The following is a 26,633-nucleotide window of genomic DNA, read 5'->3' as shown; positions in this document are numbered from 1 at the left end:
ATGAATAAATGTAAATGTACTATGACGTAAATTTTGTTTTAAATCAATTAATTCAGAAATTACACACAATGTTAAGTTGATGTAATTATCAACATTATTATGTCAACACAACTCATCAAAATAATGTGTACAACTTTAAATATTTAATTAATTCAATAAATTAGAATTTTTATCTTGCAACCACACATTAAATTTAGATTGTGGGGGTTTGTTTTGTATAGCTCCTCTGTTAGAAAATACACAATGGTTGAATGTGAACATAAATGAGCAGAATGTAAGCTTGTGAAATAAATTAAACTTTATTGATTGCACTTTTGAGAAATTGGCATGACTTTGAATGAAAATTTACTGAAATAAATACTCTAAAACATTGATATACCCGAAGAAATGTTCCAAAAAAAAAAAAAGTTTTTACATACCTTCTAAATAGGTCCCTTTAGGAGGTAAACGTTTTAAAGACGGTGTTTTATAAGAAACGCGCGTATTACATGCCTTCTAAACCTAACCATTTAGGATGATAAAATAAAAATTTCTACAGTCCTTCAAGGCTGTATGATGTCGTTGTTCTCTTTTACTGAAAGAAAGCTCAAAACCATCGGTGTTATTTGTTGTGGAGACTGAAGTGACAATATGCCTGAAGAAAATGAAAATATGTATTACATATCCTACCTTCTAACCAGGTTAATTTAAGGGTGAAAAACCTTTTTTAAAGACGGTGTTTTAAAAGAGTCGTGCATTTTGTTTAAACTATAAACGAGATTTCAGAAAATGGTCCGCCAACGAGGATACTTACACAGAACTGTCGCTAAATACATAAGCTTTCGTCTATGCTTTGACATCCCGTGTCCCAGCAGTACATTTATGACCTCTGGTGACCATGTGGGTGTGCGGGGGTGTGTGTGTGTGAGAGAGAGACACACAGGTGTTCTTTTGGGGGTTTTGCTGACCAGAATTCTTACAAATGTGTTTGTTAACGAATTAAAGGGAGTCGTGTGTCTCAGTGTTAAAATAATGGTTAAGACGTTGTGGTTAAAACACAGAAGAAACTCTGCAACTATCTGCTACAATGTCTGCTCCGAGAAATCCTAATACCCTTAGAAGATTGCTGTGTATTCACCAACAAGAGGACCTGTTGAAATGAGAGAGGACCTGACTTTTGCTACAAAAAAAAAATAAAAAAACCAAGAGGATAGATTGACAAATTATTAATGAAGGTAATGTAAAGACGTTGTTGTTTAACCCTGAGCAGGGCGTCAACAACTCCAAAGATCCTGTCTTAAGTCCGAGGGTTTAGTTAGGAGGTAGAAAAACATTTAAAGACGGTGTTTTAAAAGAAACAAGTGTTTCATCCTTAATGGTAAAAAAGAAAAATGGTTGTACTCCAATATGAAATAAAACGGCGGAGACACACTGAGTACACTTCTGTTCCACAGTCTATAAGAATCCCAAAACTTCATGTAGTGTGGAAAAATATATACACCCTCTGTGACCCTGTTACTTAAGGTTTAAACATTATTATTTTGTGATGGCAGCAAGACAAAATGGTTGTGCATTTTGTATGTGGTGATTTTAGAATTAGGCCCCAAATGTCAATTATGATTTGTGTATGGCTTCGTCAGGCAAAGATCACGATGGTATGGAAAGAGTATACAAGAGTAATTGGGGTGATCTAATGCTTAGGACTTGTACAGTACTTCAACTCGGGAACGTCCCACCATGGCGTTCAGAGAGGCGTTATCTAAGGTACACGTATATATAATATAGATCAGATCTATATTAGAAGGCGGTGTGGTATAAAGTGAATCAGCAATAAAGTTCTCAGCTTGAGTTGTTTTGTTTGCGTGTAAAGTATACAGACAGAGGATATTTCACTGAGGTTATGTTAATGAAAAGGCTGTGCCTATTGTACAGGATTGTTGTGATTGTCGTGCAGCTCTTGTAAGATGCGGTAAGGAAATTTGTGAAATACAAACACAAAGAAGTGGTGGTTGCTTCGGATTAAGAAGAAAAAAATCTGCCAAATTGATACGAGTGTAATATAAACAAATGTTTGTGATGCCTGTGAAAGTCTTTCAAAAGTGAATCTGTAGGTAGTTTCCCTTCTGAAGACTGGAGCGAGTAAACAGTCCTCAGCAACTGCAGAGTTTTTGTGGAGTGTGTGTACATTTTTGGACCAAGTGTGGTCCTCTCTCAGATTGTTTGCAGTTCCTCCGGTGTAAACTATAACACGTATAGTTTATAACAAGTATAGTTTACACACGTTAAAGACTTAACGATCCTTGCTATTCAGTAGACGTGTGCCAATAATCAATTCCTCAACGTATCACACTGTTTAACACGCACAACAAAAAAAAAAAAAATCAATGAGTGTTCTTTTTGTACTCGGGAGCAGCAGGCGAGTCGTGGGTGGCAGGTGCGTTGTGCGTTAGCAGAGGGCTTGAGTGTGTAGATGGATCCAAAATGGTGGCTGAGTTTTCTGTATTATTAGGGAGCTCATCATGGTCAGGTTGTCCGGATTGGACAGGAGCACATTTCAGCAGGTGAGGACGCCACGCTGAAGGTGATCCGTGTACAGGAGCAGTAAGGAGGGATAGATGTTGCAGAGGGATAGATTCCGCCAGTTTCTTATCGATGGAGGAATTCGAGGACGCTGCACGAGTCGCTCTGTAGAAGTGCTCGTCTCTTTGACCTGATTTTCCTGCATTGTAGGGAGCCGTGGTGGATGTGATGGTGTATTTGGAAGTACAAGATTGAGATTTTCCTGGTTCAGAAGCTGTATGTCCAATATCTGACTAGGTTTAGACTCGCCAGGTAGCGCATAGGGGTTCGGAATGAGGGCTTGGTTTTTCTTCAGGCTCCCTCTCTTCTTCCTGAGGTTCGGCTCGGACTTCTCCTCAGGGACCGATGGGTACTGGACCATAATGGTGGGTTTCTGGCGGAGGTCTTGGTGTGTATGAGGCTCGGTGGCCATGATGGTGCGAGCACTGTGCATTCTCTGAGGGAGTTTGGGGCCGGGCTCGCCGTGCTCCTTCTTCCAGCGCTTCAGCTGCGTGCGTTGCTCACGTTCCACGTCCTGTGCCGATACCTGCAACTCCAGAACCTACAGCAAAAATCAGTCACAAAAATGAACTGGAATAGAATGTCATTCTACTGTACTTAATGTGTTAGAATGGGCTTCATTACAACGTCATGTAAAAGACGATGATAAATATTTATGAACGCTAATTTTGTAGAAATACGAAGGTGATGATGGATAAAACATGCTTGATCACCATGGCATGGACTCGCATAGTTACAGTAATGACAGGAAATGTTACAGTAGTGAGAGACCCATCATCATCATCCTCCTCCTCCTTCTCTCTGTTGTGTTACCTGGAGCACGAAGAAGCCCTCCTGCATGTATCTAGGCTCAATCGCTCTGAGGACCTCCATGGTCTCATACTGACCCGGACAGGCCTTGAGCTTATCCCGAGTACCCAGCATGGACGTCAACACCACCAAACCCACACAGAATATCATTTTCACTCCTACACAAAGAAAGAATGAGAGAGAGAATCAACACAGAAAGAAAAGAAGGACAAGTGTGTGTTTGTGTCTGACCGTCACACAGGAACATGTCCCACACTCTGAGGACCGAGGCCCAGGGCAGAGTTCTGGAGAAGGCGCACATGAACCACTCCATCATGTAGAGCACCGGCTCGATCTTGTGCTTGTCCAGGTGCCGATACGCCATAGAACACACTCGCTTCACAGCGCATGCAGGATCTCTCCGTCCAGCTGAACCGCCTCCTGCACACATAACGGTTCACAATAAGCGATATAACTTGCTGTTAATAACACAAAACAACTGTTCTCCTACACAGAGAAGCCCTGTTTCTAATAATACACTGTGCAGTGCAGAAATCTGGGAGGAAGAAATAAAACACGTAAAATTACAAAACAAAACTACAGCTCACACTAAAATACATAAACACACACTCACAATAATATAGAACATTAAACCTTAAAGAAAACACTAAGCAAAACTGCCTCATGAACACAGCAACACATACACACAAACACAAGATGGCGGTGTTGAGTCGCCTCGTACAGCGGAGCAGGGTGGGGTTTGTAGCTCCGATATATAATTTCTAACAGAGCTTATGACCTGTGTGGCGTTACAAAACTAGATTACCGAGTGCGAATGTTTCCTCTACAACTTCAGACTGAACTGAACTACATTCGCTTCAGTCAGATTTCAGTTTTTCACTTTTTCACGCCTGCAATCCACGGATACACAACTATAGCCGTTTTAAAAACGTGCATTCAGTCCGGTTTCTCGTTTCTACTGTACTTCTATATTCCAATTTATTTAACTAGGCCTGTAAAAAGAAAAAAAAAACCCAAACACATGGCAAATGGTACTTCTCAGCTTAATTTGATTGGTGAACAAATACAGTGATCTCAGTTGATCCTAAATGTTTCTTTCCCAACAAAATAGAAGGTTTAACAAATAAAAAAATGTAATTTCTCAGGAAGTTATTCAGTGAAGTAACAATGAACTATTTTGGCCCTTCAAAGCTATTCAGTGATGAATGTAGCCACCCTTCTTTTCAATAACCGCCGTGAGCCTTCCATTGAATGTCAGTTTCTTGATCTGTTCATGATCCATTTTAGCTGAATGGAGCATTGTCCTGCATAAAGATCATGGTCTTCTTGAACGTTGCTGACTTCTTCCTGTACCATTGTTGAAGAAAGGATCTTCTACAAACTGGAGATTTGGGAGTTCATTTTCAGTCCATCTTTAACCAGACGGAAAAGGTCCATCTGCTCCATCTATAGTCACTCTTATTTCATTGGTCCATGAAACCTATAAGGAACGGTCTTCAGGTATTTCTTGGCCCAGTCATGATGCTTCAGCTTGTAAGTCTTATGCAGTGGCGGTTGTATTTCAGCCTTCCTTACTGTAGCCATGTCTCTGAGCACTTGCCACCTTGTATTTCTGGACACTCGTGGAAGGTTGCAGTTCTGAAACATGGTGGCAGTGCTGGCTAATGGGTTCTCTCACGTTTTATTCTTCTTAGTCTTTTGCAGTCAACTAGCGCCTTTTCTTCTCCGCGTTTTTTTGCCTCCTGTCGAGTATTCATCACAAAGCATTTTTGTTGGGAGGTCACACCTCCATAATTTTGCGATCGTCAGTGTGCTGCAGCCCCCTGATAGGCATTTTACAATTTCTGACCTTTTTTTTTTTGACCCATTTTCCTGAATTGGAGAAGCTAATAATTATGCAAACCTTATATAGGATGTTAGTCACTTTAAGGTGTAGTGTTTATATGTGGTGTTCTCCCAACAGGTTATTTTGTAGACCTTGATTTTGTTTGATAACGAGCTTTGCTTTCATTGGTTGGCTTAAAGGAGGGCGGGGTCACGAGTACTCTACTTTTTTCCCCTTCTTCGCACTCTTTTTGATTATACTGTTCTATCTGCTTTTCATGCACAAGTATGTCCCTGTACTATTAAGGGGAAAAAGTGCATGTGCAAGGAGATGTACTACAAATATAATCTAGAATATAAACTTACATTTTTAACCAGACAACACCACAGGCTGTCAAAATGGCTGACATGGCCAGTTTTATCCATGTTGGGCAGAAGGATAGACTGTTATCGTAACCATAGTGCAAAGTGTGAATGAGCGAGCAAAAAAACACTGATAAGACCGATTTGAAAACTTTCCAGGCTGATATTCTAATGAGCACGCTTGACCTTTGTTGATGTGAGACTCTCAGCCTGCTATGGTACTATTTGATGATATCTTTTCATGTGACAACACTGAAGAAATGACACTGTGCTACAATGTAAAGTAGTGAGTGTACAGCTTGTGGAACAGTGTAAATTTGCTGTCCCCTCAAAATAACTCAACACACAGCCATTAATGTCTAAACCGTTGGCAACAAAAGTGAGTACACCCCTAAGTGAAAATGTCATTTTACAGTTCAACAAACTCTCCTCCAGCCCCCCAACGCTGAGCCGCCCACAGAAGACAACGTGGTGTAACCTGTGATACATCTCCCAGCCTGAAGAGGGAGCACTGCTCAATGCATACATGCTCTCAGTGGGGGGTGGGGGAGGGACATCTGCTTTGTGACTAAGTCAAACTTTCTGTGAATATTTAACCATTTGTCCTCATTCTCACTAATACGACTGTTTACAATATTATTCATATGAAGATGGAAACTGTGCAGAGGTTTAATGTGTTTCTAATTGAAAGTACAAACTCTGAGACAAACTATTCATGCATTAGTGCTGCTCCAGCTTTTTAGTGTCCATCACACTTTTGTGTGAAAGCATTGCTGTGTGCACCGTTAATCCAGAGTCTGTGATTAGATTATCCACATCATGTTCAAATAAATATTTCTGTAGGAAACGCTTTAGAGCAGGGAAGCCTTACTGTGGTCCTGTAAGATTACAGTCCAGTACAGTTTGGGAATTTTCCTGAATCACACCCGATTTAAGTCCTCGGGTCATTAGGTAGGAGTGTTAGATGAGAAATCATCACACTGTGCATGATCACAGGAATTCAGGACCAGAGCCAGGCTCCCCTGATTTATAAATTAATTGTTGATGACCTTAAAGTAATTCCCAGTGAAGATTTATCATCTTTTTACAAGCATCCTTTTCACATGTAAGAAAAATAGAAATCACAGTGATTTGTACATTTGTGCTCTGCATTTCTTTCAGAGACGTGGGACTGAATTGTTGTGTATATAGGCAGTTTTTTTGTGCTCTGAAATTGACCGGACTTTTGAGAAGATAGCTGCTCATGGTTTAATTCACTTTTAAAAAGGGACTGACAATATGAAGTGAGCGTACGTGTATCAAAAGGTGGTTGTGTTGAAGAAACCTTGTTGACCGATCTTTGCTAACTTGCTCTGTCTGTGTGTGTGTGTTTACTGGTACAATAGTGGTAGTAGATTTGCAGAGCCGAGCTTGCAGTAAGGAAGACGCTGAAGTGTACTTGTTTGGAAGATGTGGAAACTCAAGTCTTACATGTTAGCACAAACATGTCTTTTTCCTTTATTAGGGAATTTGTACTTTTGGACATTTTTGAAAGATATGCTTGTGAAATGTGCTTTGCGTGTTATTCATGTTCAACTGGTTGTACTGGGCTTAGATTTGTGTCTTTTTGAATCATTTACGCTCTATGGCACCTTTTACGGTTTTGCTGTATGGGCTGTGTTCCAATTGATCTGTGTTTGATCATTTCCTCCCTTCGCTCAAACATTGTGTTTGAGAAGGCCTTCTTAGTTGAACGGTTGTTTTCCTCAGCTTTGGATTTAGCTGTAGGGCCCAGAGGTTTTTGGAGTTTGAAGAGGAGGCGATAAAAGATTTGGAACACAGCCCTGTTTTCCTTTCCGAGGTTCCCCGGCTTTTTTCCGTCACCCGTCACCTCCTAACCGAGCTCAATTCTGCTGCAGTTTTTTAGCCACAAGCTGCTGGTGCTTGACTTCTGAGGCCTTATCCTGTTAAGCGGCCGCACTATGGCAAAAAGGAGAGTTCAGTATGCCGACTGTATGAGCTTCAGTTGAATGTGTTGTGGTCGAACTCTTGGTAGGACAGTCCAGTATATTACAGACGAACACAGACGAAAACATCCACAAGGCTTCTACTAAATATTGTTGAATGTCCGCTCGTATGCGACTCTCCAACAGTGTCACGTCCTATCGAGAGTTTCAGTCGATGTTTATAATCTAACACAATGGGATTTTTTTTTACTCTGGTGTAATTTTCTTGACCATTTTAACGCAGCATCTCTGGTGTTACTTTCGTCAAAAATGTAGAACACCAGAGACGAGGCAATGACGACGTGATCTCGTTCCTTCGTGTGTTTTTGCCTCAGATTCTGGCGACTGTTCAGACTCGGTTTGCAGCGAAATTTCAAATCCACAAATGCCTTGAACAACATACATTTTCAACAATCCGTTTAAATCGACTGGTCCATTTCCGCTGCACGGTGGATTTGAAGGGTGCACTGTGATCAGTGTGGCGACGTCTGGGAATCGAGTTTCTGAAAAGGCCACGAGTTGGAGGTTACATTTAGTTTCTAAGGACATCTGGGCTCTTGGTGTCTTTTGGATAGGAACTGCAAAACTTTTTCTATAAGGGTGAAAACAGATGCATGCTTAGATTCTTTATCTGTAGACAGTTTATCTTGCTTACTACATTGACATATGAAGTTTGGACGGGTTCTGTAGAAAGAGATTAACATTAAGGGGGAAAAAAACTATGTAAAAATAAAATACTGAAAGTGAATTTGTCCTGGATTGTTTTATTTATTATTTTCCATTGGGATGTCAAAAGCTTCTTCAACTTGGCCACAAATCTAACAAAGTCAGGTACATTGTCAAGTATTGCCCCAAAATACCTCTATGGTAGATAGATGTGCTCACTGATCACTTGTACATGTGCTCATTCATACAATTATCCAATCAGCCAATCATATGGCAACACCACAGTGTACAACATCAAGCAGGATCAGATGAAGAGCTTCAGTCAATATTCACATCAAACACCAGAATGTAATCCAGTGATTTTATCCGTGGCATGGTTGTAGATTCTAAATGGTCTGGTTTGAGTATTCCAGAAACTTCGGCTCTCCTAGGATTTCCACACACACACACACACACACACACACTTGTGTGAAAAACATCCGGTAAGTGACAGTTCTCGGGGTGGAAACACGTTGTTGGCGAAAGGAGAATGGCCAGACTGGGTCAAGTTAATAGGACGGCCATGGTAACATCAAATAAGCTCTCTTTACATACATGGTGAGCAGAAAAGCATCTCAGGATGCACAGCATGCCAAACCTTGAGAACAGTAGAAAACCTCATTGATCCAAGATCCATTTTTAAGTATTAAAGATTTATAAAATGTGACACTAGGTTACTTCTCTATAGTTAAAAAAATTGCAAACAGGAATGTGTGTGTGTGTGTGTGTGTGTGCCCGCTTCATACTCATCCACTCCCTACTTGTGCCTGAGTGTATTCATTGAGTAAAGACAGTGTGTGCTCTTAAATGTATGTATGTGTGTGTGTGCGCGTGTGTATTTAGACGGCAGTGTGAAGTGGTGTACCACTATGTGAGGAGGGAGAAGTATGCTCTGAGGATGAGGAGATGGAGCAGGATGACGTGGCCTCTCTCTGGAGCTCCTCCACGTTCTTCACGCAAAAACAATAACTCTCAAATTCTGATGGAGCGGCGTCTACATAAGAAATCAACAAAGCACACAAACATCAGTTTCGTTCTGGGACACCGATTTTCTAAATCATTCCATTCGCTTTCTATTTATTTATGTAGCATTATTAAAAGATCAATCATCAAGCCGGTGTAACCTTAATCTTTATCGCTAGCTGCTCCTGAAGTGTTTTGGAAATCGTTTCAGCCACGTCATGTTCACTCACCGTCCACTTTATTAGGAACACCTGTACGTTCATGTAGTTTTCTAACCAGCCAATCATGAAATATACAGGAATATAGAGGAATCACAAGAAAACTACATTTCAACACACTTAAAAAAAAATAATCTCACAATGTTGGATTTGAGTTTGTAATGCAGTGAGCACAACCAAGGAGTGCATTTTAAAAAGAAAACTACAATGTTGTTGAAGACTGAAACCTGTACCTACAAACTAGAACTGAAAATGGAACCACTGAAGGGTCAACAGTGTCAGAGATCCTCGTGTGTCCAGTTCCACTGTGTACGGCACTTTTTATGCTTACCGACCCATTACTCCAGCTTTTGTGTTTTTTTTAGCTTTGTGCTGATAGAAATGGTTTTGTTTTTTTAAAGCAAACTTGGTGTTAAAACCCAGAAACATCTAGAAATAAAAAGAGACATTCATCATGTGTCTGAAGTGACACTGTTCAGTTATACAAGTAACTGGGTATTTTGGTATATATTGGAAACACTATTTTTGAGCATTTCCCCAGAATTTCATAGAGTGTGGTTTGCAGTATAAGCACCTGTGGTCTCATGCGTGGGTTCCAGCGCACATAATAACCCACCCAGAGCTCCAGATGTGTGACACTGGCCAGTGGATACAGCACCTGGTTTTTACAGTCCACATAGAACGGGTTAGTGAAGTCCTCCGGCTGACTGTTAACGTAGGACCACAGTGACCGTTTTACCCTGTACTTCCTAAAAACAAAAGAGAGAGAGAGACAGAGAGAGAAGTCATAAGACACTTAGACAAATTCATTTCCATTCAGAAAAATCAGACAGGCTGGAAAGCCTCCGCCCATTAGTGGAGAAACGTGGAGCGTACCTTTTCCATTCTCTCCTGCTCACTGCTGTAGAGGAATGTACCAAACAGGCAGCTGTAGGGGCGATCCAGGATGGGGATGAGAAAAAGCTCTTTGAACTCAGTGTATAGTAAGATGCTTAAATGTGGATCTGCACAATAGTGCCTGAACAGATAATCAGTCTTTTGTTCAGTACGGAAATTATATTTAATTCTTACAATTAGAGTCCTCTTCAAAAGTATTGGAACATCAAGGCCAATTCACTTGCTTTTGCTGTATACTGAAGACATTTGGGTTTGAGATAAAAGACGAATATGAGACGATAGATCAGAATTTCAGCTTTCATTTCCTCATATTTACATCTAGACGTGTTACACAGCTTAAAATATGGCAGCTTTTTTGAAGCCATCCTATTCATTAACTGTTCAAAAATACTGGAACGAGTGACTGATGGTTTTTCTTGCTGGCCAGGTGTACCTCGTTAAATGGACTTTAAAGAATGAATAGCTCTGAATGTCTTCTCTTGGTTTGAGCCCTGGGTTTCACCTGTGGAGACAGCATTTGTTGTTAAAAAGAATAAACCGACATGAAGACCAGAGACCTGTCTATGGGAGAAAAGCAAGCCATTTTGAAGCTGCGAAAAGAGGAAAAACCGGTCTGAACCATTGCACAAACATGGGGCATAGCCAAAGAACAATTTGGAATGTCCTGGAAAAGAGAGTTAGTTCTCATTATGATCTCTTACTTTATAACATTAAAATAAAACAATAGTTCCCTCACAAGCCTCTCTTTTTTCCCCCTAACTCTTGAAATTAATAAGACTTGCAATGTTACTGAGAAACTGGAAAGTGCAATGTCCTCTCTGCCGTGACACTGGAGACTACTTCCATAAAACTTCCATAAATAGATAACTTGTAAATCTTAACTAGATCACAATGATCATACGTCTTTTTCTTTAAGTGACATGTTTATAATATGTTTACGATTAAGCTTAGAATATGTATTGCGTACGCCATACTAGACCCTGTGAAAGAGCTGTTACTATAGGAACGAGAACGAGCACATCACTATAAAGCTGTAATTTCCCTTGCAGCTGGAATCAGAATCTTGCTGTTCCAGAAATGTCTCCAACGCCTTCTGACCAATCAGATTGGAGAATTCAACAGTGTTGTGGTGTAAAGCATCAGTAGCTGACCTGTCTCATCATCTGCCACACACAGTCGATGAACTGCACAAAGAGAGGGGATCGTTCCGAGTTGGCGTGATTCTCATCTCCAAGGCCGACACGCTGAGAAACACACACAGAGAGAAAGATGGGGTTAAATATACATGCGTTCACGCACCCACACACAGCCACGCCCTCACTGCTCATACGCACCGAGGTCAGCTTGTGTCCGAAGCTGATCCACTCCTTCTCGATCAGTACCTGGAACTTGTGTCCGAAGCTGAATCTAACTGATATCTGATATTAAATTATTGTGAATTATCTATATTTTACACTTTATTACCCCATATCTATCTAATATATATATATATAATATCTAATATATATATATATATATATATATATATATATATATGGTAAATCGTGCACATCGGAGCAACTTCATCCCGACCATTGCCTGCCTTCAGGGGTGCTAAGGAGCTCCTCGACCATGCCCATGCCCAATGTAAGTTACATTTTCACTGGTGCTGGCGCGTCTACCGAGTTTTGGGAGTTTTCAGCCATGTTTAGGCCCTTAAAAACGACAAGAATGCAATAAACACCAGAAAATCAATAGGGCCCTGCACCTCCGGTGCATGCACCCTCCGGTGGTCACCGGAAGCGCTGCACCTTCGGTGGACTGCCCCAATAATAAACAGCAGATCCAATAGGGCTTTGCAGCAGCGGTGCTCGGGTCCTAAAAAGCAGAATAAAGCACCAACAGAAGACACAGAAGCACAAAAGCAGGTAAGGATAATTACAGAAATGGTTACATTACAGAGATCCCCACAATGTGATCCATGACCACAGTAACATGACAAGAAGCTTCACCTCAGACCAGTCACCAATTGTTGTAGGAAGGTGAAAGTGGCTGCCTTAAAATATTTTTACCTCAAAGTGATTTGTAGCGCGCGTGCACACACACACACACACACGGTGGAAAGGGTGTAGCAAAAATCATGCAACTATTGTGGGAAAAAGAGGGGGAAAAACCCTGATACTTTGTACCTGATGCATCATCTTTTATAATTGTGATTAATGGTCCGTTAGAGAAGAAAAAATTCAGTTCCATTCTTTGATTACTTATTTGGCATACAGTGAATATTCACACTTTAAGGCCATGTGGAACAATTTCCAAAATGCATTTAAATGGGGTAAATTGTGTACATTGAACCGAGAGTACTAGACATGTTTGCTAAAAGCAACACAAAGGCTTTATTCACACTGCTGGAATTTTATATTGTGTGTTTAGATTTTTTCTTTTAGATAGACTGTTCAACTGCAAATTTGTTCTGGTGAATGACAGGCATTCAAAATCTTTCTGCAGAACTCTGTTGAATATTCTGTACATCAGAGATTCATCTGAACTTCAACAAAACATTTCACATTTATAGAGTTCTGTCTACGGTCATCAAGTAATCACATTTATAAGTTTATTTATTACCTCTCCCCTCTGTTGGCTCAAATATAGCCTATTACCCAAAAACACTTAAAATTCAACATAGAAGCCAACACTCACATCTACCTCTGAGCCCAGTTGGAGATAGAAAAAAAAGACACCAGCCGTGAGTGAGAAGAAGCAAGGGTCCAGATTTATTGTTCCGTTCCACCACACGAGATCCACACCGATGAGAATTCTCAGAAGTGATGAGCTTAAGCTCCTGCATATCCTCCATACTGTCCTGCATATCCTACTATTCTGTTTTTTTATAGAGAGTTTCTCTATTACTATAAGATTATTAAAGTTATTCATGTGTGTATGTTGTGTCTACTTGCCCGCCCTTGACTGTACGAGCGTGTGTGTGTGTGTGTATTAGCACTCCTCAGCTCAGCTCGTATACCTCTTTTTGACTTTTTTGACTACTACTGCTCTTAAAGATCTTTAAAGTGTAATTCCAATTTGTCAATGTCCGCCTAATCCCGCTTCTATGTGTCTAGGTGCCCATCTTTTCTTCTTCTCCCCTTTGCTGGATGCTAGGTCTCCCTTATGTTTATTTTATGACATTTTTTATCCACAACACCTCCGTGATGGATATTTACACCCCCCGTTGCCTCAGCAGAGGAAAAACCATCATTGAGGACAGCTCTCACCCTGGCTCTGATCTGTTGCCCTCAGGGAGACGTTACAGGTGCATCAGAACAAGGACTAATAGATTCAAGAATAGTTTTTTCCCCAAAAGCTATAATCATTCTAAACACACATGTACTGATTTCACAGTATAGGTATATAGTGTCTCAGAACTGTGCATTTTATAGTACCCCCCACTTAACCATAGTTAAGAGCCAAATCTCCACCATTCTGAAAGCATAAAGTACGTATTCATGTGTAAACAAACGTGTTTTATCTATGGAAAATAAATGAACATTAGAACAGATTTACTTGTCTCTGACTGTAGAAAGCAGGCCATATTAAACTGGGTTAAATATACAAATCCACACAGTTCACCAGTCCAATAGAATCTGTACAACACGTTAGCAATACTTCTGCTCTGTTTAGACCCAGAAAATATAAAATACTTACTTTAGTATGAAATTTCTGTCGAGTGTCTACCATGGGGTCGGGATTTACGGTCTGTGAACACGTGCTGATTACACGTGCAGGAAAAGCAACCCACACGTGCAACCCTGACCGAGTGAGAACGACTCAAACGATTCAAGAAGAGGATTCTGAATCGGTTCATTTAAAGAATCATTACCAAAGCCGCTTATCTTACTTCGATGGTTTGATAACAACAGCCCGTCTTACAGAGTGCTGCAGGAATGAGTCGTGAAACCCAGAAACGAGTCAGCGTATTAGCACTTCCGTCAATGGGGTTTTGGGTTAAATGCCGGAAATAAGGTCTGTGGTGAACACAAGCTCAAGATGTTTTCACGTTTATCTCGACACACAGCCTAGTGAGAGACTTTTTATTATTTTAAGGTACATTTCCTGAAGAAAATGTGAGTGGTGCTTGCCGTGGCAAAATTCAGATCGGGTGCCAATACTTTTGAGAACTGCCCGTGAAGGGCGCCAATAGTTTTGAGAGCCGGACGCATAGGGCGCCAATAGATTTGACAGCCGGACGCATAGGGCGCCAACAGATTTGAGAGCTGGCCGCCAAAAGATTTGAGAGGCGGCCGCGCAGGGCGACAATACTTTTGAGAGGCGGAGATCTAAAAATAGTAGTGCTACACAAGCTTGGTCACAGTCGTGTTGATTAAGGAAAGCTACAAGGTTACAGATGTGAGGTTCTGACCTTTACGGTACAGTGAGGATGAGCAGAACATCTACACAGCATGGAACTGTGAATAGACTCAGTGTCTGTGGACTCGTGTACACACAGTTTGGTGAGATTATGCTACAGGAACAGTCAAAATACACCATGGCCTTGAATGTTTTGGCCCCGTGGTAAACACTGAACAATCACAACTACTCTGTTGAGAGCGAGAAATGACCTCACAGAGTGCTGCGTGTTGACGTCCATTTTATATAGTTACTGTTTCTGATAGAAAATCGATCTCCCTTGCGCTCTCAATACTGCACTGTAACAGTGTGGGACAGAGACCCAAACAGCAAGGTGAAAATGATCTCTCTGCAAAACATGCGTAAAAGTCGTTTAAACAGATTACACAGGGTCTCTTTCTCCTGCAAGGGGTATGTCAACTTCAGACCAGAACTATATACCCACCCAGCTACCAACGCACACACACGCGCGCACACACACTAATTCAGCCACTTAAAAACAGCAAGGACTTTTATAAACAATTAAAAATAGACTATAATATGAACATTTTAACAAATTAATAATAGCGCAAAAAACACACCAGTTAAAACACTGTAAATACCCTCCTTTATCAAAAGTCTGCTCTTGCGCCCACACTCTCGATCTGATGCCAGCTGGAGCCGCCTCTTCATGGTCCCCTCGACCTCCATCTCTGCAGCTTTAGCCGTGAAGAGGTTTCTATGAACTGCAGCTTTGGAATAAAGCAACACATATCGTACAGTCATTATGAATCTTAAGCATTAATTACACTTATACCACGGTCAGTGTGAATACTGGATTCTGATTGGCTGGAAGGTGTGCATTATACAGTGAGGGAAAAAAGTATTTGATCCCCTGCTGATTTTGTACGTTTGCCCGCTGACAAAGAAATGATCAGTCTATAATTTTAATGGTAGTTGTATTTGAACAGTGAGAGACAGAATAACAAAAGAAATCCAGAAAAACGCATGTCAAAAATTAAAAAATAAAAGACACCTGGGAGCCAGAAATCTTTCTGATTGAGAGGGGGTCAAATACTTTTACCTCATTAAAATGCAAATTAATTTATAACATTTTTGACGTGCGTTTTTCTGGATTTTTTTGTTGTTATTCTGTCTCTCACTGTTCAAATAAATCTACCATTAAAGTTATAGACGGATCATTTCTTTGTCAGTGGGCAAACGTACAAAATCAGCAGGGGATCAAATACTTTTTTCCCCCTCACTGTAACTGTTTATTGCACAGGTAATTCCAGCCAGTTTGATCACCGTGATCATTCCTAAATCTTATCACACTACTTTATCTCTGTGTCTGATTTACTTCAGACAAAATTCCAGATCTGACCACCTAACTTATGGAAATTAAAGTTTATTTTAAACTACTTTTTTCTTTCCAGTTTCATTTTTATTGAACATTTCTCCTGAACACGTCTACATGTCAACTGAACATCACCTTTTCTCTTCTCTCCTCCCCTCCCTTTCCCAAGGAAAACAAATTGAGCAACACACAGCAGTAAACATTCACAGGTTTTTCTTCTTTTTTCACTAACAAAGGAAAACAAAATTAAAAATGCAGAAAACCCGCCCCCCGCCTCATCATGGATACCCAATAACTGTCGCTGGTTATAAAGATATTGTAAAATCCAACAACAGGCACAAAAATTTAAGTGGGAAGTGTCTAACTCCATAAAGTATACAATAAAGGGATGCCCTTTATAAAAAAAACTTGTCCGTACAACCATTCATCCTATATGTTATTTTCTCGAGTTTCAGAAAAAACATCACGCCCTTTAGCCGCTGGGAGATAGATGGGTATTTAGCAGACTTCCACTGCAACAGTAGGGAACGTCTTGCTATAAGGGATGTGAAAGCAAAAACATCCTTTTGTATCAATCTCAATGGAACTGAGGCATCAGGAATCCCAAATACAGCAATCAATGGACAAGGCTTTAAATCTACCCTGAGAATAGTGGACATGATGGTAAAAAAACAGTCCAAAAACCATGGAGATCAGGGCAGAAGAAAAACCTATGGCCAAGATGACAGGGAGAGCCATGGCATTTATCACACTTGTCCTCTACGTCCGGATACATCACAGAAAGTCTCGACTTGGACAGATGGACTCTGTGTAAAACTTTGAACTGGATGAGTCCAAGACGAGCACAGGAAGTGGTAGACTGTACCCTCCCTATAGCACGTTCCCAACACCCCTCTCTGATGTGGATTGTTTGAAAACAAGCTTTCCCAAGCCTGTTCAGGAGGCGCAGAGGGGAAATCAGGAAAACATCTAGAAACGAAATTCCGAATTTGAAAATACCGAAAAAAAATGAGTCACAGGGAGGTCATAAGTGTATGCCAGATTGGCAAAGCTATCGAACACACCTTCGTGATACAGATTTCTAACTTCTTCAATACCCTTGTCATCCCACACTGAGAATGTGGAGTCCAAACACGATGGAGGAAATAGGTGGTTGTTGACTAAAGGACACAAAGAGGATGCACCTACAAATTTAAAGCGCCGTCTAAACTGATACTAAGTCCTAAGTCCTAAGTGTTGAGGACAACTAGATTACCAGTATATAGGGAGAGTTTTGTAGGTAGAGAGGAATAAAGTAAAGCAGGTAAAGAGGATTCCCTACACGACAATAGTTCCAATTTAGACCAAGAAGATCCAGGAGATTTAACCCAGTAGCAGAGTTTATGGATGTGCGCAGCCCAGTAATAGAATTGAAAATTGGGTAATGCAAGTCCTCCACTAAGTCTACATTTCTGCAATAATTTACTAACCCTTGGTGGCTTCCCTCCCCAAATAAAAGTACTAATTATCTTATCCAATGAATCGAAGAATGATTTTGGCAGAGAAAGAGGCACTTGCTGGAACAAGAAAAGAAACTTCGGTAATATATTCATTTTGACGACATTGATCCTGACAATTAGAGAAAGGGGTAAGTTACCCAAATCTGAATGTTAGATTTAACCTTTGAGATAAGGGGAGTGAAGTTAGCTGATGAAAGATTAGATAGAGAACGTGTCACGTTGATACCTAGGTATTTAAACCCTTACTGACTAAATCGAAACGGTAAATCTGACTGTTGGAGAGAAAATGCTGCAGTATTGACAGGAAAACAGTCGCTTTTATCCAAATTTAATTTATAACCAGAGACAACACCAAAGGACTCCAGAACAGCCAAGACAGCTGGCATAGAGGCAACAGGATCGGTTACATACAATAACAAATCATCAGCATATAGCGACAATTTGTATTCTACACCGTATCGAACTATTCCTTTAAACAAGAGAGAAGATCTTAATGCGATAGACAGAGGTTCGATAGCGACAGCAAAAAGCAGAGGGGATAAAGGACAACCTTGACGAGATCGTTTGTCTGAACCCTGGCATTAGGGGTTGAGTAAAGGAGGCTAATCCAAGAAATAAACTCATCCCCAAATCCGAACTTCCTCAAGACTGCAAACAAATACTCCCACTCAACCCTATCAAATGCTTTTTTCAGCATCTAATGAAATCACAATCTCAGGAAGCACTGCCGAATGCTTTGAATAAATTATATTAAAGAGCGTACGGGTATTGAAAAACATCTGACGTCCCTTTATAAAACCCTTCTGCTCTTCACATATAATATAAGGGAGTACGTTCTCTAAACGAGATGCCATTACTTTCACCAACACCTTTACATCTGCATTAAGCAGAGACAGCGGCCTATAAGAACCACAGGAGGTTGGATCCTTACCCTCCTTAAGAAGCAGAGCTATCGTGGCTTGTGTCAGAGTCAGAGGCAAAGACACATTCCAAGGATTCGTTGAACACAGATAAAAGCAATGGAGCTAATTTTCCAATAAACATTTTAAAAAATTCAACTGGAAACCCGTCCGGGCCAGGAGCTTTGTTAGATTGCATAGTTTTAACTGAATTCAAATTTCTTGAAGAGAGTGGGGAGTCCAGTTGCATGGCAGTATTCGAATCACTAACAGGGTTACAAAGGTCTTGAAGAAATGCATTCACTTTAGTATCGTCTGCAGGAAATTCAGATTTATAAGGTGAAGAGTAAAACCATTTAAAAGTAGCATTAATTTCCATGGGCTCTGTAGTGACGATATTATGAGTGTTTTTAACACTAGGTATGAGACGGGAAGCGGCCTGTCGCCGTAGCTGACGTGCCAGTAAACGACTCGGCTCGTCGCCATGTTCATAATATGAACCAGGAGTACGTAACAACAAGCGCTCCGCCTCTTTAGTCGAAATAAGATTGAATTCTGCCTGTAAGTCGATTCGCTGTTTAAGAAGTTCTGGAGAGGGGTTCAACGCACATCTTTGATCGAGACTACTGATCGCAGATGTAAGTTCATTAACCCTAGCAGTGCGCTTTTAATTACAGAGAGTGGAGTAAGAAATAATCTGCCCTCTGATATAGGATTTAAGTGTCTCCCATAACAATGAATAAGAGGTGGAGTCATTCTGACTGAAGAAAAGAAAGTCATCCATAGAAGTAGAAATGAACTCACAGAATTCACTGTCTGCTAAAAGAAGAGAATTAAATCTCCAAGGCGGTGGGCTACGTTTATAAATAGAAAGATGAATATCTAATTCATGATCGCATGGTCAGAAATTACAATACCCAAATAGTCAGAAGAAACTACACAAGAATCAAGAGTGCTGTCTATAAAAAATAATCAATCCTCGAATAGGATTTCAATAGGATAGCACCTGGGAGAAGAAAGAAAACTTTTTAAGAGCAGAGTTACGGGATCTCCAGGGATCAACGAGACCGTTCTGACCCATAAAATCGGAAAATGTTTTAGACATAGCAGATTGATTCAGAGTACGGGGATTAGACCGATCAAAGTTTTGGTGAATTACACAGTTTAAATCTCCACCGAAAATCTACAGGTGAGTATTTAAAAAGGGAGATTGCTCAACAATCTATTAGCAAATTCCACATCATCAAAGTTTGGAGCGTGTACATTTACCAACAACACCTGTCTTTGCATCAGAGTACCAGCAACTATAATATATCTACCGTTCACATCAGCAACAACGTTAGTGGAGGAAAACTGTGACCTTTTGTCAATTAAAATAGCGACCCCTCTTGCTTTCGAATTAAAGTTCGAGTGGAAGACTTGACTCACCCAAGGGCAGAGTAACCTTTGATGATCTTTAATACTTTAAGACGTAGGTGCGTCTCCTGTAAAAATACTATATTGAAGTTTAAATGTTTCAAATGTATAAAATCCTTAGATGTCTTGACAGGATTACCCATACCTCTGACGTTCCAACTAATAAATCTTAAAGGCGTGCCTGTCCCAGCTATGCTGGGATCCATATGACTACTAACCATTTAAATAAAGTAAACCAGAGAAATATAAATAGCCAATTAGAGCCGAAGTGGGACCTCCCAAAGTTTATTTTAAACTTCTAATCAAAGTTTGCACTTCTAAACCAATGACAGCTTTAACGTTATTAATTGTGGAAAGACCATGGTATAGGCGGGGTAATCCATGGCTAGGTGTGCATTAAACGATTTGAACGAGTGGTTCTTTTCCTCCACATCATGCATTAAAATCGTTTAATGCACATCTAGCCGTGGATTACCCCTTACATATCATCTGAGAGAGACAGCTAATTCTGTATGTAAACAGATATACTTACCAATCACGACCTCTCCGAGTTGGAGAGCGGACAGTGAAGTCTTTCCATTGACTCCCCTCCAATTGAGATTCTTTGCCAGGGAGTTAGCAATCACCCTCTTCAATATGCGCCAGGTGCAGTCACGCACATACACCCCGTCAATAAGCGCCAACCAGTTTACCTGAAACCGATTTAAAAAATAATATACACTAGTATAAAAACAAATAATTAATAAGCATGTATTGCCTCGTCAACTGTGTCAGTGCTTCTCACTACTCCTGCAGTTACCCTGCCCTGTGTGTTTTCCATCTCTACTAAAGAGTAGGTCATAACTGTTCCCTAATATCAAAGTGGTGTTCAGTGTTGTGCTTTGAGTACGAGTGTGTCACCTTGAGAAAACAGAAATGCTCTCAGTAGCTGTGTAATTGTGCAAGTAGTTGTTAACAAAAAGGAAAAAAACTCACCAGATTTTGCTTGTAATCTGGGCTCTGTTGCATCCTTTGCTCCAGACTACGCAGTTGAGGAAGGTCTTGCAGGGGCAGTAAATCTTCATCAATATCCAAAGGCTGCACCTGGACCTCTTGTTAGTGCACACACACACACACACACACACACATACACACACACACACACACACACACACACAGGAGCCACAGCTTCTTTTTTATTTGTGCACTGAAAGTGAAAGAGGCGGAACAGACACCTCGGTGATATTGACGATAAAGACAGGGTTAGACGGAAGATTCTCCAACTCAATGGAGCTGCTCAGAACCCCGACAGGGCTCACTGACTGATTCTGAAAATCCACATTCACCCTGAGAGAGACACACACACACAGTGAGTGAGAGAGACACAGAGAGAGAGACCTGTAACAGAACAGCACTAATGTACAGAACATCATCTAAACTGTCACTGTCTAGGAGATGTGGTCACATGACTACTCTCACTTAAAATGTAACCATGACTCATCTGATGATGCTCGCTGCAGAGTGTGTGTGTACCGTGTATATCTGAGGTGTGAGATACACTACCCCCCTGCCCAAGTCTCCACCTCTCCAGCGGGTTAAACGTTGAGATGGAGAGGAAGTCTCTGCTGCGTGAGGAGGAGAGACAGAGAGACCTCTGGGAGAACGCCAGAACCTCTCATTGACGAGCGGTAGAACTCTACATAGGCCCTGATACACACAGACCCACAATACATGTTTATAGAAAATCACAATTAAACACACACACACACACACACACACACACACACACACACACACACAGTGGTGTCACACACACCTGGAGCTGTCAAAGGAGATGGATTTGATTTAACCACAGTGTCTGAAGAGAGACTGGAGCTGTTTATAGTAGAGGAATGCAAATGGAGGGAGATTACACACCTGAGAGAGAGAGGGAGGGAGAGAGAGAAATATTATTATTAATAATAATAATAATAATAATAATAATAATCCCCTAGTTAAATGGAAGCTGACTGAATACCACTATGGTGGTCCTGGGGTCGTTTCCATAGAGTTCCCTGGAGGAAGCAGTTCGGATAAAATGCGCCTGCAATCGCCACCTGAACAACGGAAACATCACTGATACTTAATAATAATTATTATTTATTTTCTGCAGGAGTAAGTTACACTTCTTGGACTTTGTCGTCATGGTGACAATTTTAAACTCTGCATTTGCAATTTTACTTTGGATGCTTGTGCTTCTAAGGCTGCGAATTATGACTAATATTTATATTTACTGTACATCAGGGGTGCCCACACTTTTTTGACTTGCGAGCTACTTTTAACATGACCAGTCAAAGAGATCTACCTACACTAAAAATGCTAAACATATTTATTTATATACTGCGTATACTTTATATATATATATATATATATATATATATATATATATATATATATATATATATATATACACACACATACATACATACAATATATGTTCATGTACCTTGCATAACTGCATGAACCCTTATGGCGCGATACAATTCAGTACATTTTTGGTCATTACCTTACTCTGATGACTTGCACTGAATAGAATCAGCCAGGGTTGCATAGTCCGGACAGTAGCTGCTGGTAGCCAGCCTCAAGCAGGCCTCCAAATGATGATCAGTCATTGTGGAACGGTATTTGGACTTAATGATCTTCATGAGGGAAAAGGCTGACTCACATAAATAAGTAGAGCCAAATAATGCAGTCAAGGAGGTGGCACATTTCCTCATGTTTGGGTACTTTTCCCCTGTGAGTAAGTTCCAGAACTGTCCATGAGCCCTGGACTTCAGCTGAATGTCAGTCTGTAGTTTCAAAAAATCTCATCCTCCACTTCAGACGAGTTCAGGTGAAACAGCGCTGCAATTTTCAATGCGAGTGAATCAACCTCAACATTGTCCCTAAACGGGTAGCACATGAATGTGGCGAATGCCTCCAATAAAGCAAAGTCTTGAAAGCGTCTGTCAAACTCTGACCGACAGCTGTCAATCTGCTCCGTGTAGCGTGCAATGTTAAACTGCGCACAAGCCTTCCGCTGCGTCTCCAGATCTGACGCGAGGTTTTGGAAGTTCCCAAAAACATGGTGCTGCAGCTTTGAAAACAGAAGTTGCATTTTCCGTTTAAAGGCATTAACTGCCTTTAATTTTTGTCTTTTCCTTGCAGCTCCAAATTAAGTTGGTCAGATCGGTTAAAAATGCTCGGTTAAAAAAAGTCCAGCAACCACTGATCATCATTGACCTGGGTGTATTCTGCATGTTTAACAGCAAAAAGAAACTCGCTTATCTCCGGACAGAGCTCTCGAAATCTCTGCAGGAATTTACCCCTACTAAGCCGTCTCACGTCAGTGTGTAGCAGGAGCTGATTGGTCGTAGTCTGCCTTCTCCAGATGCGCACGGAACAGCCGTCTTTGAAGTGAACGAGCACGTATAGAACAGGCGATCTTTGTTTCAACATCCATGATCTCTTTCACGTTTAGCATTCTTGTGCATAAGGCTTGTTGGTGTATTATGCAGTTGTTGGCTCAAATTTAGCCTATTACCCAAAAACATTTAAAACTCAACTTAAAAGCCAATAAATACTCACATCTACCTCTGAGACCAGTTGGAGATGGAAAAAATACACCAGCCGTGAGTGAGAAGAAGCAAGGGTCCAGCTTTATTGTTCCATTCCACCACACGAGATCCACACCGATGAGAATTCTCAGAAGTGATCCCCCTACCCTGAGCTTAAGCTCCAGTATTTATACTGTATTTACACACTAGATAACCCATATGTTTCCAGAAAAGGCCTATTTCACTTACACATAGAATCAGAACCCAGGCATTTCTAATAACCCAGAAAATAAAAACCCAGCGTTTTGAATTACATAGAGAATCAGAAACCAGGATTCTCATTTACCTAGGTGGTCAGAAACCAGGATTCTCAATTACCTAGGTAAATAAAATGACGTAGACAAGACGACTAAACAACCGGGAGGGACCTTGGTCTTATCGTTATCTCGGGAGGGGCCGGTTTGACCCAGCCACCCTTATAACTGGCTCCTCATGGTTCTTTCTTAAAATTAAGGCCTTCCTTGCGAGCCAAGAACCCTCACCATTTGAGTCATGAGTAAGTTTACATTTTCCTGTATTTCTAGTTTATAATTTATTTTCATATTTGCACTATATTTCTTATTTTATATATATATTTATACTACTTGAAAAGCGGTTTACTGTACTTCCAACTTCTTAATATCATTACAGTTCTACTGTCCTGCATATCCTACTATTCTGTCTTTTTATAGTTTCTCTATTACTATAAGATATTATTAAAGTTATTCATGTGTGTGTATGAGAGCGAGAGAGTGTGTGTGTATGTTGTGTCTACTTGCCCGCCCTTGACTGTACGAGCGTGTGTGTGTGTGTGTGTATTAGCACTCCTCAGCTCAGCTCGTATACCTCTTTTTGGCTTTTTTTGACTACTACTGCTCTTAAAGATCTTTAAAGTGTAATTCCATTCCGTCAATGTCCGCCTAATCCCGCTTCTATGTGTCTAGGTGCCCGTTTTTTTCTTCTTTTTGCTGGATGCTAGGTCTCCCTTATGTTTATTTTATGACATTTTTTATCCACAACACAGTGGTAGTTAAAGAAGTCAGGGAAAGCATCGTCTTCCCTGCACTTGGCAATGAATCCATTTGCACTGCTCAACCATTGACTGATATCAATTTGCACACTGGAGCTGGGTTTTGTCAATGAAGTCTTTAAAAGACTGAAAAATGTCCTCTCCCCACGATTTCGCTTGCTAGCCTTTAGCACTGGCGCGCTTGATAGCACACGTGTGGTGAGAGAAAAGACGAGATCTCAGACTGGCTGCCCTGTACGTCAACTAACTACGTCAACTAGTGATCTACCTGCACTTCCTTTGCGATCGACCAGTCGATCGCGATTGACATATTGGGCACCCCTGCTGTATATATTTTGACCTGAAGAAAAAAGCCTCTTTATACACATATGCTGTTAAACTACACCTGCTCTACTCGTGTGTGTGTGTGTGTGTGTGTGTGTGTGTGTGTTACCTGCACTATGAATTTCTGTGCGTGCGTGCTGGTGTAGTCAGAGGGAAAAGTTTCGCTGATGTGCATGTTGAATTGTGACACTCAATTCTTTAGATCCTCAAACAACTCGGCCACCTCTAATACACACACACCAGAAATGATAGTTAGGGATCTGTGTCGAGAAGTGTGTGTATAGATGTGTGCGAGTGAGTGAGTGAGTGAGTGAGTGAGAGTCATAACCTCTTGTATCCGTTTGATCTGAATGCAGTTCTCTTTGCCCCACTCCAGTTCATCCTAAAACACACACACACACACACACACACACACATCAGTACCACTTTATTTATTTCTATAATCCAACACGTTATAATTCAACATAACTGTCACGATCTCCTGCCTCCCATACGCCGTGTACCGGTTTAATCTATTTCCTTATTTGGTCAGTGCTTTCTGTTCTTATTTCGATGTCCTCTCTCTGACTGGTTCCTATTTCTTAAATTGTGCACTCTATCTGTACACTACACACTTGACCATCTAACACCTGGATATTTGAAGAGCACACACACACACACAACCTGCGTGAAGTTGGCCCCCCCACCAACACAAAACATGCAGAATAGTTTGTGCTGGTTTGTGCCGTAAAAATTTTCGTTTGTGCTGCTTCAGTTCCGGAGATATTAAAAGAATATTTATAGGTCATTCTGGGGTCACTCGAACCCCCCCATGCTCCAAATTCACCCCAAATGGTCTCAATAATAATAATAATAATAATAATAATAATAATAATAATTCAAAAGAAGAGAACTATAGCGCCTTAACCCACACTGCGCATGCGCGAAGCCGGATGACTCAGCCATTAAACTAGTAAAAGAGCTCTAATTAGCCAGTGAAGCTAAATGTCGTTCTGCCACGTCCACTTATAAAAGTAAATCATGCAGTATTCTCAGACTGGGCAGTTATTGACAGAGTGAATTCATCGTTTTAAATAGAATCAAAAATAACATCGACCTATTTGCTAATCACATTTCGAATAGCTTGCTCATTAATTACACTGCGCATGCGTGGACTGGACTGCCTCCTCAAAAGCTAGCACCGCTAGTATATTTGTATAATATTAACATTAATACTGAACCAGAGTGAATAAAAACAGTTTTAAAATGTTATTTCTCACTTCTCCTCCTCTTGTTCTTCTTCTCCGTGCGGGTGTGAGTTATATTTGGTCGGTTCCTCGGTGATTCGGTCATTAGTGAACCGAGCTCCGAGAGTGAATCAGTGCGCCGTCACCGCCTGCTTCATACTGATACACCTGAAACACAGGTGTTAACACTGTTAACTACACACATACACACAATACAGCAAAAAACAGAACGGGTTCGGTTACACAGAACCAAATAAACTCACTTTAGTTTGGGTCCAAACGGGCCAGAACTAACACTAACACCGCTTTCTGCTCCTACCTTCGACTTCTCGCGCTCGTGGTGACGTCACCAACGTAACGGACGTTGACGTAAATTTGAATCTTTGAGGAGAAAATAAAATAAAATAAACCCAAATATTATTTCATAAAAAGCTTCATTATTCTCTTCTTCTTAAACACGATAGAGGATAAGATATACAAATACATAAAAAAACAGCTTTATCATTATTTTAAATCAAATCCACTTTAAAAGTGCTCCTAATTACATTTTAATTAAAAATATACTTCATCTTACTCTTATTTAATTAAATTTTTTAAATTAAT

General features: G+C 40.6%; 1 protein-coding gene across 17 annotated transcripts; it reads right to left on the bottom strand.

Annotated features, from left to right (window-relative positions):
- Nucleotides 1-291: 291 nt before the first annotated feature.
- On the bottom strand, nucleotides 292-26,394 carry LOC128631122 (TBC1 domain family member 10A-like). Of its 17 annotated transcripts, none has more exons than XR_008395276.1 (13): nucleotides 26,294-26,394; nucleotides 26,064-26,198; nucleotides 25,133-25,186; nucleotides 24,914-25,029; nucleotides 21,854-21,932; nucleotides 21,653-21,753; nucleotides 20,833-21,543; nucleotides 20,390-20,549; nucleotides 15,289-15,438; nucleotides 10,758-11,568; nucleotides 10,304-10,355; nucleotides 9,112-10,176; nucleotides 7,105-8,133 (listed from the first exon to the last, which is right to left on the bottom strand). XR_008395276.1 is itself a non-coding variant. In XM_053679236.1 (8 exons), exons 6-8 carry the CDS (start codon nucleotides 3,731-3,733, stop codon nucleotides 2,534-2,536), a joined length of 855 nt encoding a protein of 284 aa, XP_053535211.1. In that variant the 5' UTR covers nucleotides 3,734-3,789; nucleotides 9,112-10,176; nucleotides 10,304-10,355; nucleotides 10,758-11,568; nucleotides 15,289-15,438; nucleotides 19,870-20,382; the 3' UTR covers nucleotides 292-2,533. The 17 variants fall into 17 exon arrangements, 4 of the variants coding, with proteins under 4 accessions (XP_053535211.1, XP_053535210.1, XP_053535212.1 ...); XR_008395277.1 differs by lacking the exon at nucleotides 7,105-8,133 and adding an exon at nucleotides 8,141-8,634; XR_008395275.1 differs by lacking the exon at nucleotides 7,105-8,133 and adding an exon at nucleotides 8,641-8,844.
- Nucleotides 26,395-26,633: the final 239 nt, after the last annotated feature.

Source organism: Ictalurus punctatus, unplaced genomic scaffold (assembly GCF_001660625.3).
Source record: "Ictalurus punctatus breed USDA103 unplaced genomic scaffold, Coco_2.0 tig00004240, whole genome shotgun sequence".
Classification (NCBI taxonomy): Eukaryota; Metazoa; Chordata; class Actinopteri; order Siluriformes; family Ictaluridae; genus Ictalurus; species Ictalurus punctatus.
The sequence above is the reverse complement of the archived record's forward strand: the minus strand, read 5'-3'. Positions and strand labels throughout refer to the sequence as shown.